Below are 14,385 nucleotides of genomic sequence, written 5' to 3'. Positions count from 1 at the left end.
GGCCTGTTTCCTGTCTATGTGTGTGTGTGGGGGGGAATGGTGTGTTGGGGGGGAGCAGCCTGAGGGGCTGCAGCCCAGTTTCCCTGTCCCCGAAAGTCAGGGAGGTCCTGCCTTTAGGCAAAGAGGCCCCCTCCCCACCGGAGGCTTCGAAGGGCAGCCGCCCCCCCCTCTGGCTCTTGCCCCTGAGGCTGGGGTGTGTGTGCAGATTGTAGCCATGCCTGGGACCCCCCCACCCGAAGGATCCCAGCTGAAGTGCCCTCTTGTAAGACTTCAAGGCTTAACGAATAAAAGAACGGCCCCAAACGGCTGTTTCCCAAAGCAATTCCAGAGCTTTCCTTTCCTTTCCTTTCGGAAGAGGCTTCGGAGTGGCTGGGCTCCCCCTGGGGCGGCCTAGGAGCGGGGAAGGGCCAGATCCCTTCTCCTCCTGAAGGAGCCCCCCACTCCCCGAAAGCCGGCCAAGGGGAGACGGCTGGTGCAGGGCATCCCATGCAGAGAGAGCCGGAAGGGAAAGGCCCCTCCTGGGTTCAGCCCTGGAGAAGAGCCCCACCCCCAGGGGGGCAGGAGGGAAGGGAAGCCCTCGGAAAGGCCCCCTCTCCCCCGCCTGGAGGTAGGGAGGACATCTGCTGGGTGGGAGGGCGAGGCCTGCGTAGGGTTTGTTCTTGCAACCCAAAATAGCCCTGGGGTCTTAAAATAAAGGCCCTGGTCCTGGCCCTGGCGCTGCGCAAACCCTTCTTGGCAGAGGGGCTCTGACGAAAGTGGCGCTCGCTTCCGTCATCGCTTCGACACTCCTCCGCAACAACGGGGAAGGCGGCCCCCTCCCCCTCCCACAGAAGGCCCCCCCTCCTCTCAGCGAGCCCCACGAGCTGCCAGGCCTTCTGCCACAGCTTGGCCTCCTGCCAAACCGGGTGGGGGGGGGGCGCAGGCTGAACTGAGCCAATGTGGGGAGGGGGGCGTCCCAGAGCCTCCATGGCAGGGAGGGACCCTCCAAAGGGACAACGCAGGCCCAGAGCCACATGGGGGGGGGAGGAGGAGGAGGAGGAAGGGCGCAGGAGCAGAACCCCGAGACTCCATGGATCCACCTCTGGATTCCATCTCTCCAATCCCGGATCCTGGAGGGAGAAAGGGGGCTCCACCCAGAGGCCGCCTGACTCCCCCCCTCCCTGCCTCTGGGGGTCAGGGAATCTCTCTGCCTGGAGGGATCCAGGGGGGATAAGGGAGCAGGGGGGGGGGAGTCCTCCCCCTCTTGGACATGGCCCTCCCTTCCTTAGTGAGGCCCCCAGGGCCCACACCCGCCCCTGGACCCCCGGGAGGTCTTTGTTAGGGCAGGAGCACAGCCCCTCCCCCGGTCCTCTGCCCCCCCCCGCCCCCCTCACCACTCACTCTGCAGGCAGTCCGCGTTGAGCAGGTCCTGGCACTTCTCGTGGCACTTGACCCCACACTCCGTGCAGCGCATCCCTTGGCGGGCGATGCCCCACAGGAGCCCCTCGCACTCGTAGCAGTAGGTGGGGGTGGTGGCGGTCCACACCTCGAACTTGTGGGGGGTGGTGCAGGAGATGGGGTAGATCAAGGCCTGGAGGGTCTTCTTGTAGACGTGGGATTTCTGGGAGGAGGAAAGTTGGAGGGACAAGGCCCTTTTCCTCAGGGAGGGGAGGGAGGGAGGGAGAGGCCCCCCCAACCCCAGGGGTGTGAGGAGCCTTCACCTGGCGCAGACCCCGGCCCTCTGGGGGCCACGTACCGGGCGGTCTCTGCAGAGCCCAGCCTGCGGAGGGTGGTAGCCCCCCCAACTGCACTGCTCTTGGCCAGCCCACCCAGGTCCTAGCCTGACCCCCCTTCCCTCCCCCCAATGGCCCCCCAACCCAAGGAGCAGGGCCTTCCCAAAGGGGGCGCCAGGCTCACATCCCTCCCGAGAGCCCCAATGTGGCCGCCCCCCCCATTCCCCAGAACGGCTTTGGGGCTCTGCTCCTCCGCTAGGGAGGGAGGGGCTATGGGATACGCCTCGGGGGTCTCCTGGCCCGGCCCGGCTGCTGTCCGGCCTTACCAGCTCCTCGTCCTTGAGGGACGTCCGGGTGGCCATGGCCGAGGTGATGCCGGCCTTCCGTGACTGCACCAGCGACTGCAAGGGGAATCAGTGGTTGGGGGCTCCAGAGGGCTGCGCAGGGGTGGCACGGAAGCCCCTCAGGCCGCTGAGCCCTCCTGCCCAGCCCCCTCAGCCACCCCCACCCCAAGGCCCAAGCCCAGAGCGCCAGGTCCCTGGGGTGAAGGAGAAACGGGGGGTCCCCTCTCCATCTCCAGCACAGACCCCATCCAGGCCCTCCTCCCCGCCAGGGCCAGTCAGTCCAGAAGGCCCAGCCGGCCGGGAGCCCCGAGGCCCCCGGGGCCCCGTCCCGCCTGGATGGGCGGCCGGAGGGAGCGGGTGGGGGGAGCCGCTCTCTGCTTACTCACCATGGCCTGCGGGAGGGAAGCGCCAGCGTCCAAGAGAAGCAGAACACGTTAATGGCACCCTGACTGGGAGGGGGGACCGGGCTGCCCCAGGACTGACATCCCCGGGGCCGGCAGCCACTCTGCCCACATCCCAGCCCAATTGATAGGTGGGCAGGAGCTGCCCCCTCCCTCCTCTATCTGCCCCCCCATAGCTGGAATCCGCCCCCCTTTTAACTCTGCCAACTGGAAGCACAGAGGGAAGCCTCCCCCCCAAAAATGCACCCCAGAGGCCCCCTGGGAGGAGAGGCTGCAGTTGGGGAGGAGGTACCTCAAGACCCCACAACTGGACGGACCAGAGCCCCCCTTTGGTTTCCCCTTTCTGCTCACGGGACTCCTGTGGACGGAGGCTCCCAATTCTCCCTCTCGAAAGAACTTGCAGCAGGGGAAGTAAGTGACCCGGGAGCAGTCAAGGTCCCCCCATGTCCCCCACACCCTTCGGGCTTCCACACCCCCGGTGGCCCCCAACCCGGAGGGAAGGCCACGTCCCCAAAGGAGCTTCCCTCCCCCAGGCCTTTCTCTGCCCCCCTCTGCCCAGCGACCCAAAGCCCAGAGCGAGGGGGCACCCCACATGGTCCCCGCGGGGGTCCTCTCACCAGGTCACTGACGAGGGGAAGGGGCTTCCTCTGCCGAAGATCAGGCATGCTGTCGATGCCGTACAGGCCGCCTGGTGGCCTAGGAGCAACAAGGGGGGGGGGAGTCGTGAGGGAGGGCAAGGGGGACGTGGCAGAACCCGCCACAAAGGGAGCGGGGGGAAGGGGGACACCGTGGCCGAGGCAAGAGGGGCTGCACCCCAAAGAGCCTCCTGCCTGGGACTCTCAAAGTCCTACCCCCTTCCCCCCACTTGTTAAAACGGGGCCTGCTCCCCCCTTCCCCCAGGAGAGGCTGGCGGAGCAGGACCTGCCCAGGTTCACCAGAAAGGGGCTAAAATGTTGGTACCTTCTAAGACCCCCAGAGAGACCCCCCCCAACTGTGGCACCCCAAGAACCCCAAAGGGGCCTCCCCCCAGCACGGCTCCTTTGTGCTGGTGCCAAACGCGAGGGGGCAGAGGCAGCTCAGGGCTCCTGGCGTGGGCCCCTCTGAAATGGCAGAGCCCCCTCCCCCCCCCCGCTCTGGCCCAGTCTCAGCCCAGGTTGGAGCTGCTGTGCCCCCCTCGCCTCCCCCCACCCGTTGTGCACAAGCAGCAGCAGCAGATCAAAGCCATCTGGCTGCTCTATTCAAGGCTCTTCCCCAGGGAAAATCAAACAGCCTGCCAGGGGGGCTCTCTGCCTCTCCCCGGCAGCCCCCCAGTCCCACTGGAAAGGGGGGAGGGGGAGCCCGGCTTCAAAAGCTTTGAAGGCCTGGGGATCCGGAGCAGCCTTGGAGGGGGGACGGGGGCGCTCGGGCAAGGCGCACAGGGCCGCCCCTTCTCCAGCCCCGACCCCTTTGGGGGAAGGAGGAGTGGGGCAGAAAGAGGGTCTCAGGGAGCCCCCTATTTATTTGCCAGCCATGATAGCGGGGGGCACGGCTGAGGAGCAGCCCCCCAAGGATGGGCTGGGGGTCTCCTTCCGCAGCAGCCTCAGAACAAGGCAACGTTTGAAGGACTCAAACGCTTTGATCCCCAAAGGTGTCTTGGCTCTCCAGGTACCAGGAAGCTGGGGGGGCGGGGGGGAGAGAAACCCAGACAGCTGCGGCCCCTGGTGCTCAGGGGCCGGGACCCCAAGGGGCCGGAGGAGCCACTGGGCTCCCTGCAAGCCTGCTGTGGCCCCTGGGCAGCCTCCCTTGGGGGCCGCCTGGCTGGCCGAATCGGGGCACCCCAGAGGGGGTCCCGGGGGAAGGAGGGGGGCGTCGAGCGAGGTCTGCAGGGGTCCCAAAGGCTACTCACCCGCCTCTGAACCAGGGAGACTTGGAGGGCTCGCCATCATCCAGACCCTTCCAGGACGGGAAAGAGAGAAAACAGGAGAATTATTTCCCAGCCAGCCAGTGGAAGGGAGGCTCCCTCGGAGGAGGTCCATGCATGGAAACACAGGCAGGCACTCCATGGCCAGCGGTCCACAGCGGGGATGGGGGCTGATGGGAGACACTGATGGGCACACGAGGGAAACTGGGCCTGTGCGGTGCATCCGGGGAGGGGGAAGGGGGACTTTCTTCTACCCTCTCAGGCTGCCCAGTGCCAACCTTTCCCTCAGGTCGGTAAGGAAGGCCGATGTGGGGGCACCGCATACATCCACTGAAGCCCCCAGGGCCCTTGGGGGAGAGGCCAGAATCTCTCACGGCTACAGCAGCCCCCGCAAGGGCCTTCAGGAACGGCTGTCGGGCTGGCCAAGGCCTCACCCAAGGCCTGGCAGCCCCAGACACCCGAGAGCTCCTCTGCATGGCCACGGGCACCACCGCCGGCCCTCTCCTGGCACAGACCCCCTGCCAGGGGCATCGCCCGGAGCAGCCGCCTCTGCAGATCACAGCTGGCTCTGGGCAGGGCTGAGAGAAGAGGAGGGGTCTCTAGTGCCTAGAGAAGAGGGCTTGGACGAGGGTGGGGGGCTCTGGGGTGCAAGAGAGCAATTCCCTTCACTGGGGGGCCCAACCGTGGCCACTTTAGGAGCTGTGGGGTTCCACTCCCCGAATTCCCCAGGCGGCCACCGCCTCCACCTTCCTCTTCCGTGGAGGAAGCAGAGGAGACAGGCCAGCTGTGCCCCCCGGGGAACTCTGGGAGTTGAAGTCCACAGGTCTTAAAGGTTGGGCACCTGCCCTACGCAGGGAGCCGGCCTCCAAGGCCAGGAATTGCTGCTGCTGCTGAAGCGGAAGTGGCCGGGGAGCCACCAGAAAGAGGGGCGGTCAACCCGCCCCCCCAAGCGTGACCCGCCACACCCACCCAGGCGGCCCCAGAAACAGCGGCTGCCTCTCCTCGTTCCCTGCTGGACGTCTCGCACGACCGACTGACCGTCTCACCTCCCCCGGCCCTTCCAGGGAGGCAGCAAAGAGACAGGCCAGCCAGCAGCACACACCAGCTCCCTCTCCTCCTCTGGGTGGAGCCCCCACCCCAATCATTGGACACCCACCCCCCCTGCCCCCGATTTGGCCTCCGGCACTCTGGTCCAGGCCTGGCTGCAGCTCCGCTTGACCTTCTGCTGGACATAACCTGAGCTCCTGCCAGCCTCTCCCTCCCAGGCAGCCCTCCCCCTCCATGGCTTCCTTGCACCCGTCTGCAGCCCATTCGCCCGGCCTTTCTCCTCTGAAGAGCAGGGACCCTGCTGGTCTGGCAGCCCCCCACCCCCACCCCCCCAGGGCCGCCTTCCAGTCATGGTTCTCCCCCTTTTGTGCCCAGCAGGAAAGAGACGGCAGGAACGAGGAGGGGCTCCTGGCTTGGAGACGCTTTAGCCGCCAGCCCAAAGCCCACCCTTTGATCCAGGAGCTGCCCTCCCCACCAAAAACAGGAGCGAAAAGAACCCCCACCCCGGGACATCCCTCCCCCCACCCACCGCCAAGGCCCAAGCACTCGTGCCAGAACTCCTTCTGACTTTGGCTGGCACTGCCCGCTGCAGCCCTGCCCACAGCCTGGCCTGGCAGCTCTTTCCCTCCAGTCCAGCTGCTCCTTTGTGGCTCCCTGGCGGAGGAACCGGGGCCTCCTGGCAGCTCTCCTCTCTTTCTTTCTATCTTTCTTTCTATCTTTCTTTCTTTCTTCTCTCTCCCCCTTCCTCCCTTCCTCTTCTTTCTTTCTCTTTCTTTCTTTCCTTTTCTCTCTCCCCCTTCCTCCCTTCCTCTTTCTTTTTCTTTCTTTCTTTCTTTTTCTTTCTTTCTTTCTTTCTTTTCTTTCCTTTTCTCTCTCTCTCTTCCTCCTTCCTCTTTCTTTCTTTCTTTCTTTCTTTCTTCTTTCTTTCTTTCTTTCTTTCTTTCTTTCTTTCTTTCTTTCTTTCTTTCTTTTCTTTCTTTCTCTCCCCCTTCCTCCCTCCCTCCCTTCCTTCCTTCCTTCCTTTTCTTTCTCTCCCCTTCTTCTCTTTCTTTCTTTCTTTTTCTTTCTTTCTTTCTTTCTTTCTTTTTTCTCTCTCTCTCTCCCACCTTCCTCCTCCTTCCTTCCTTCCTTCTTCTTTCTTTTTCTCTCCACCTTCCTCCTCCTTCCTTCCTTCCTTTCTCTCCCCCTTCCTCCCTTCCTCTTCTTTCTTTTCTTTCTTTCTTTCTTCTTCTTTCTTTCTTTCTTTCTTTCTTTCTTTCTTTCTTTTCTTTCTTTCTCTCCCCCTTCCTCCTCCTTCCTTCCTTCCTTCTTTCTTTCTCCACCTTCCTCCTTCCTTCCTTCCTTTCTTCCTTCCTCCCTTCCTCTTCTTTCTTTCTTCTTTCTTCTTTCTTCTTTCTTTCTTTCCTTCTTTCTTTCTTTCTTTCTTTCTTTCCCCTTCCTTCCTTCCTTCCTTCCTTTCCTTCCTTCCTCCCTTCCTTTCCTTCCTCCCTTTCTCTTTCTATAAGGAGCATTGATTGGGTGCTCATCCTACCAGAGGAAGGGGCAGAGAAGCTGGCGGCCGGAAGGGAATTCCCCCATCTCTGCAGGGCCCTGAAGGACACCTGGGCTCCCCTTGCCGCCCCCCCGGGCCCCCCTGTGTCCTGCAGCCCCTCGTCCTCTTTGGCAACTGGACTGGGGAGGTGGGGGGGCGGGGGTGTCGCCCGGGGATCTTGGTCGGGAATCGGCTCTTGGCTCCTCCGACGGGCCAAGGCCCCTGGCAGGGAGGGTCTCTGCCTGGACCAGCCATGCCTCCCGAAGCCGGCACATGCCAACCCTCCCCAAACACACCAAGCCTCAGCCAAAGCCACTCAGGGGGGACATGCAAGATCGAGACACACCGGAGTCCGTCAGAAACACACAAAGGAGAGCCAATAACCTGGAGTTCTCCTCTCCTTCGTTCTGCAGAGGAGGAGGAGGAGGAGGAGGAGGCAGAGAGGAAAGGAGAGGAAACATGGTTAGTGGAACACGCATTGCTTACACGGGACGAAGCCTGGCCAGCAGAGCAGACTTGCGCAGCCACGGAGCCCCCAGCCCCCCCAACGCCCCCCCCCCCACGCCGGCCGGGGAGGAGGACCAGCTGGCGGAGGCAGCGGCCAGGGAGGCCTAGAGGAGCCGGCTCCGAGTTGTCAGTGCGGCTTCTCTGGGCCTGTCAGTGGAGACGTGGCTCTTAGTGGGGCTTGGTCAGCCCAAAACAGCCTGACTGCTCCGTATGGACAGGCCAGACCGGCACCCTCTCCACCCGAGCTGCCCACTCGACTCCTGACACGGGACGCCCCTCAAAAGTCTCCCCCCTCCGCATCCCATCAGTGACCGTGGGGTGGAGAAGCCCCGAGCGAGGCTGAAGTGGGGGGGACGGAGGGGAGGTCCTTCTCACGCAGTGTGGAAGCCTCCAGGGAGGCAGCGGTGGGGGCTGGGGGAAGTATGGCCGCTTTACGACCCGTGGACTTCAACTCCCAGAATTCAAGAGCCAGCATGGCTGCCTCAGCGGTTCTGGGAGTTGAAGTCCACGGGCCATGAAGCTGCTAGTGTTGCCCAATGCCTGCTTTAAGGTCAGATACCGTCACTAACAGAAAGTCCAAATCATGCCTAAGATATCACACACACACACACACACACACAGAGCCCCCCAGCATTCTGGAAGGGTCTGAAGGGATGTCAGTGGATGTCAGGTTATGAGTTGTGAGTAGAAGCTCTGGCTGGCGCCCGGCTCCTCTGGGACCCCCTGCCCATTTTCACCAACTGTCTCCAGACCGGCTCCGGCTGGTGGGGGCTGCCTCGTAGAATAAACCCCCCGAAACAGAGGCTTTGAGGAGGACCTTTGGCCAAGCCCAACCAGCCCACGCAGAGCCCTCCGCTTTTCCCTGCAGGGACCAAGGCCTCCAGAGCAAAGGAGCCCCAGAAACAGGCCTTGTGCCAAAGGGCCCGTGGGAAGGGGGCCTCCCACCCTCTGGCTGACTGCCTGGGGAGGGTCTCCCCCGTCCTCCAGTCCTGGCTGTCCCGCAGGGGCTTTCCTCCAAAGGGCCTTTTCTCAAAGACGCTTCGCTTCTCATCCCGAGAAGCTTCTTCCGTTCTGACTGAATGCTGCGGACCGGAAGGAGCGAAGAAGCGAAGCGAGGCAACACGAAGGAAGGTCAGCCGCCCTTTGGAAAAGCCCCCGCCCCCCCGGGAGAGCTGTTTGGGTGGGCCTGGCCGGGGCTCCCCCTCCCCCTCCCAAACTCCACCTGAAGCCCCACCCTCCATCTGCACCAGGGCTGGGACCACCAACTCTAGAGATGCCCAAACCCATCGGGGCACCAAACAAGAGGCCCCTCTTTCTTTCTTCACAGCCCGAGAGCAAAGGGGGACAAGGAAAGGGGGCGAACCTGCGCCCCTAATAGCAAATCGGAGGAAACCCCTTCAGGGTGGCGGCCTGTGGATGCAAGAATAGGTCGCCTGGGGTTACACTGTGGGGTCCTGGGTGCCCCCTGAGCTGGTCCGTCTCCTTGCAGACGTTTCATGACACAAACCGCCTCAGGTAACGCACCATCAGAGGATGAGGATCACGAGCCCTGAGGAGGTTCCCTAGTTGGGTCATGAAACGCCTGAGAGCGCCCAGGGCCCTCAGGGCGTGTCCGGCCTGCCCGCTAAAGCCAAAGAGGCAACCTGGTCCACGCACGAGAGGCAAAGCAGCTGATCCTTCGAGTCCGGCACTCACGCAAGGTGGCCACAGGGGAGGAGCCCTGCCCAGGGGAGGCCCAGGAGGCCAAGCTCTCAGCAAGACCACCCGCCGGGAAAGCGAGCCGTGGTGCTTTGGGGCTGCCTCTTCCCTCCACCCGCTGCGCCTGCTCTCCGCAGGCTAATTCCTCCCCACCCCCAGGCTTCAGGGCTGCAGGGTTTGGGCTCCAGGGGTCTCGTAGCAGACCGGCCATCCCGCTCAGCCAGCAACTCCAACCCAACGTCGGTCTCTCAAGGCGCTGGAAGCCGGCCTGACCCAAACTGAAAGGATTGGCAGCGGAGGAATAGGCCCCACGAAAGACATGGGAGCCCCGGTTCCCCTGCCTGCCACGCCCAGCCAGGCTCCAGCCTCTGGGGAAGCGAGGGAGGCCACCGGAAGCCCTCCCGGGTCAGGCACAGACCCAGCCAGAGGCCCTCCTGAGCCAGAGGCCCGGCAGCGACCACCTCTGCCCACGTTGGGGTGGGGGGGACGGACGCCCAGACTCCGAGATTTCCCTCTTTCAAGGTGGAAGGAGGGGAGGGTGGGCGACCCTGTGCTTGTCCCCCAGCCACAAGGCAATGAGGGTGGGAGACACAGGGGCTTCCAATAGCTGCGAGGCTGCCCCCCTCCCCCGGCCAGCGTACACACACCCCCGGTCACCCAGCCTTGGCACAAACCTCTCCTGGCAGGTACTTTAAGGTCCCCGGGAACGCTCTGCACCCCTTCCCTGCTGGGCAGAGAGTCTAGGGCCTCTTCCTGGCCTCTCTCCCTGCCTCTCAAGGGCAGCGCAAGCACGCACACACACACACACACACACACACGCACACACACTCCGCCCCGGTCTCTGGGGCCTGCAATGGGTCCAGCACAGCCTCCCCCACCCCAAAGTGGTAACCCAACCGGCTCCTTTCCAGGCCCCTTTTGTGCCATCCTGGAGGCCAGAGACCCCCCTGTTCATCGGGGGGAATAAGCAACGGGGGGCACTTGGGGCACCCACTTCCTTCCAGGACTGCCAAGGAAGGCATCCACAGAGGAAGACCAGGCCAGTTGGGCTCCAGGGCCCGGCCTCCTCCGCATCCCCGGCGGCTCTTCCAAGGCCAAGCCTCCCTCCACCTCTCCAGCCCCGCCCTTCCTCCTGCAGTCCACATCTCAAGCCCCCCCGGAACCCCTCAGTTGCCAGCTGCTGGGCCTGCCTTCTCCCTGCAGGCCCCTGGGGGAACTTCTGGCCTCGAGGCCCAGGCCGTGTGTCAGTTGGCTCTGGGGCAGAAGCCCGCTTGCTCTGGGGCCTCCGGGGAGAGGAAAGGAGGCGCCTGGTTGAAGGGGTTTGGGGAGATGAGCTGTCCAGGCACCACAGCAGGCAGCTCCCCTCGCCTCTCGGGCCGGGCCCTGGGATGGGGCTGCAGAGGCTCTTTCCTCACCCCGCACGGGCTGGCCCAGAGCCGGAGAAAGGGGCCCGCAGCTCCCTCGGAGAGACCCTCTGGGTTTGGGCACTTGCCTTCAAAGTTGCCTTGGTGGTTGTGGGCAACTCCTACCCACCCGCCAGGCTGCCACTATGGAGCGGGAAAGCTTTGGGGGAGGGGGGGGCCTCAAAGGGGGCCCTGTACCTGCAGGCGGCTCCTCGGCTGAAGTCCAGCTGGGCTCCTGGGCCAGCTCCTTCAAGCCCCTCCGGCGCATCTGCCTTTTCTCCCGCAGGACATTTTTGAAGTTGTTGATGCATTTGTTCAAGTAAATGGTCTCTGCACACACCTTCTCCAGGCTGAGGGGTCTCTGCCCTGCAGGCTCTGCCGGCTGGGGAGGCTCAGCAGAGAGGGGCTGCTCCACACAGCCCCCGGGGCTCCCCGCAGGGAGGGCAGGGGGGGAGGTGCTGGGGAGGGGCCCCTGCGGGGAGCCTCCACTGGCGCTGCTCCTGGCCGTGTTGGCGTGGCTCTCCAAAGACAGGCTGGGCGGGCTCTCGGCAACCGTCTCCAGGCTGGTGTGCACCTCCGACTCTGGCTCACTTGCCACGGGGAGGCCGGGCTCCCCTCCGACCTCCGAGTCGGCCGTCTCCAACTTGTGGAAGACCACCTGCAGGGCGGACCGGAAGTGGCTGAGTGCCTTCCCCAGCTTGTTGGTGTAGAAGCTCATGTCCACCAGGTCAACGCTGTCCTGCGAATGCTGGAGGAAGAACCGGGAGTTCTCCAAGACGTCCCGGAAGACATGATCCGTGGGATCCTGATCGTTCAGGTCGATCTCAATCAGGTCCTTGAGCATTTCGCTGCTGCCGGTTAACTTGGGCACGGCGGCCTCACAGCCCGGCAGGATCATGTCCACGGGGGCTGCCTCCTCCTCCTCTTCCTCCTCCTCTTCCTCCAGGTTGGCCTGCTCAGCACTGAGATCCTCAGGAGTAGCAGCCCCACAGTCGGTCTCCCTCGCCCCTGGAATTGGCTCTCCCGCTTTGGCCACACCTGTGGGGGCGGAGGGGGAGGGGGGGTCCTTGGACTCTACACTCCCCGCCTCTGAGCCGCGGCCCCTTCCTTTCTCCGGAGCAGCCTCCAAGCCCCTGAGGTTTAAGAGTTCCCCCAAAGGCCAGGACTTCCCCATGTGGTTTTTCGAGACCTCCAGCAGCTTTTGGGGGGCTTCAGAGATGCAGGCGGGAGGGTGGTTTTTGTGCAAAGTCTGCTCGTTGCTGCTGATGATCTGTACGACTCTGCCCACCTTCTCCTCAAGTTCAGAAATCAAACTGTTCCTCTTGGCTAAAGGGGACTTTTGTGGCAAGGCGGCCCTCTCGCCCAGGCGGAGCGGGAGGTTCTTGCGGCTGGGCTTCTCGCGCTGAGCCTGGCAGGAATCCTTCCGGAGCTGGCCACCCCCACCCCTCCTCCCCGCTTCTCCCTGGGGGTTGGGGAAGTCCCAGGGCTGGGGTCTCAGGCCAGGGGATGGCGACACGCCCAGCTGCCCTCCGAGACTCACTGGGCAGTTCTGCTCCGCAATGGTTATTCCTGCGTCCTGCAAGAGGATGGACTTCTGGAGGATGAAGTCTCGGTGCTCGGCCGTGGCGAGTTTCACAACAGCGGGGCGAGGGGCGAATGGGACCCCTGTGGACACCCCCGACCTGTAAGCCTCCTTGATGTTCTTGCTGCGCTGGAGGCCGTTGAAGCAATGATACTCGGACAGGAAGCGGCAGACGATTTCCTTGGTGTTCTCCCCTTCCTGCTCAGGGAGGCCATAAAAGTACAGCACTGGCTCCTTGGTGGAGGCCCCAACCAAGGCCCCTGGGCCTCTCAGCAGGGCGGGGTTTTGGTGGTGGTCCCGCCGCTGCTCTGCAGGCCCTCGATCTCGCTCAAGACGGAGTCCACGCAGCTGGACACTTCATCCACCGATCCCTTGATCAAGGACAGGTGCTGCTGAAGTTCCGCGATCTCGGTCTGAATGCGGCTTATCCCTTGCAGCTCTTTCACAATGTAATCAATGACGTCGGCAGAGCGGTCTCTCTTCCTGGCAGGGTAGGTGGGCTTGCTCAGGAGAGGAGGCTCCTCCTCCTTGGCAGCCACCGGCACTGCGGGGTTCTTGCCAGGCTCCCCGGGGCCCCCTGAGGCCGGCCCCTGGGGCTCCCTCCTGGGGGAGGCCTTGGCACACCCACCCTGGCATGGATGGCCCTCCTCGGCCTCATCTTGACCGGCCTCCCTGCAGCCGCCCTTCTTCTCCGGGCTGGCAGGGAAGCCCACGCTGGGGGCCTTCCGCTGGAGCTGGCAGGCAAAGGAGGCTGCTTCCATCTCCATTAAGGGGAGCAGGGGGTGCTGCTTCTGGCCCAGGGGGAGCTTCTTCATCTCCCCAAAGAGCTGGCAAGGCAGCTTCTGGGGCAGCTGCCCGACCAGGAAGAGTCTCCAAGCAGCCGAGTTTTCTGACACAGAGGCGATCCTCTCTTCTGCTAACGGGCATAATCCGAGGCCAGCCCGGTTCTCGTGCTCTCTTCCAGGCAGCTACTGAGCAGCCGGGGGCCGAGCCCCTCCCTGCCTGGGCAGGCGGCACTGGAGGGCAGAGCTTCCCATTGCCCAGAATGCGGCTGTTGAGAAAAGGCACAGAAATGGGGGGTGCTGGTCAGGGGAGAGAACACACACACACACACAGGCACACACACAGACACTCGTGCTGGTCATAGAATCAACCAAACGGCACCTGCATCCGTTAGACAAATAAGTCGTGTTTTGGAAGCACCCTGAAGCAGAGGTGGGCTGTTTGCTTTGGCTGAATTCCTGCAGACCCTCCCCGCCTCGCCCTCCTTGGGCCCCCTCCTCTAAAGGAACCTACTCTTTTCCCCCACCAAGGCCGGGGTCCAAGTTCCAACTCCAAGCAGCTGCTCTGTCCATGTTTCCCCCTCCCAGATCCCCCACTGGGAGCACTAACGGTTCCTTGGGTGCTGCCCTTTTCCCTCCAAGGATGGGGGCCCTAGGAGGCCCTACCTGCATGGCCTGGTCATCAGGGGAGCCCCCAGTTCCCCCAGGGCTCCCCTTCATCCTTTCAGGGCACCTGCTAACTGAGAGTAAGGAACCCAGAAAGTCCCTTTATCCTCCTTCCTTGCTGAGTGGGAACCATGAAGGTCAGCCAAATGCATTCGCCCCCCTTCCGGGCCCTCTCCTCCCCCTCCCCCGATATGAAGTGGAGCTCCTGAAGGGTGAGGGTGGGTGTGGGGATGGGCCCAAGTGAGGGCAGCACCCAAATCCTTTCTGCCTTCTCAACTCTGGCTGGCACAGAACCAGGCGAGTTCTAATCTGGGTCTCCTGCAAAGCCCTCACCAAATCCTGCACAACACACATAAGTATACGGATGCCAGTAGAGACGGATGTGGATAGTAGTATGTGTGTGTGTGTGTGCGTGTTTTAAGTTCCAACAGGACACGCTCAAAATGTTCAGGCATCAAGGAGCATAAAATCGAAGGGCATTTCGACTGTCAGGCTCTGAAGGGAACAGGTCCCCCACGACGGGCAACGCCAAAGGGCCGATGGCTTCCCAAGAACAAGATCCTTGACTGATGGGCTGATCGACGGGTCCAGTGGGCCTCCCCACCTCTCTCGCCAAAATAGCTCCAGAAGCTGACATTGTTTGGGGTCACAACACGACAACGAAAGGAAAGTGGCAGAAACAGGAACGCAGGCAGCGTGCTGGGCTATTAATATCATGACACAGTAGTGTGTTAACGGGCTGCACTCCAACGGCCGTAAAAGGTGGAATCCCTTCATCCAGGGAAATCTTTTATTTATGCCAGCAATTCACA

General features: G+C 62.9%; 2 protein-coding genes across 2 annotated transcripts in view; both read right to left on the bottom strand.

Moving 5' to 3' along the window:
- Positions 1–14,385, bottom strand: part of UNC13B (unc-13 homolog B) — a 112,979-nt gene that overhangs the window by 29,487 nt on the left and 69,107 nt on the right. Inside the window, 4 exon segments of the mRNA XM_087923234.1 lie at positions 1,381–1,600; positions 2,039–2,113; positions 3,075–3,153; positions 4,343–4,389. Coding sequence (XP_087779360.1) covers positions 1,381–1,600; positions 2,039–2,113; positions 3,075–3,153; positions 4,343–4,389 — 421 coding nt within the window.
- On the bottom strand, positions 6,848–13,093 carry LOC148127473 (uncharacterized; the record flags this gene model as incomplete). The annotated part of the gene is given in 3 exon segments (XM_087927615.1): positions 6,848–7,342; positions 10,742–12,422; positions 12,425–13,093. Coding segments are annotated over 3 exon segments (2,766 nt in total), but the record flags the coding sequence as incomplete, so codon positions are not given.

Source organism: Pseudonaja textilis, chromosome 2 (assembly GCF_049901715.1).
Source record: "Pseudonaja textilis isolate UNSWEBS1 chromosome 2, rPseTex1.2, whole genome shotgun sequence".
In the NCBI taxonomy this organism is placed as follows: domain Eukaryota; kingdom Metazoa; phylum Chordata; class Lepidosauria; order Squamata; family Elapidae; genus Pseudonaja; species Pseudonaja textilis.
This window is presented reverse-complemented; position numbering and strand designations above follow the sequence as displayed.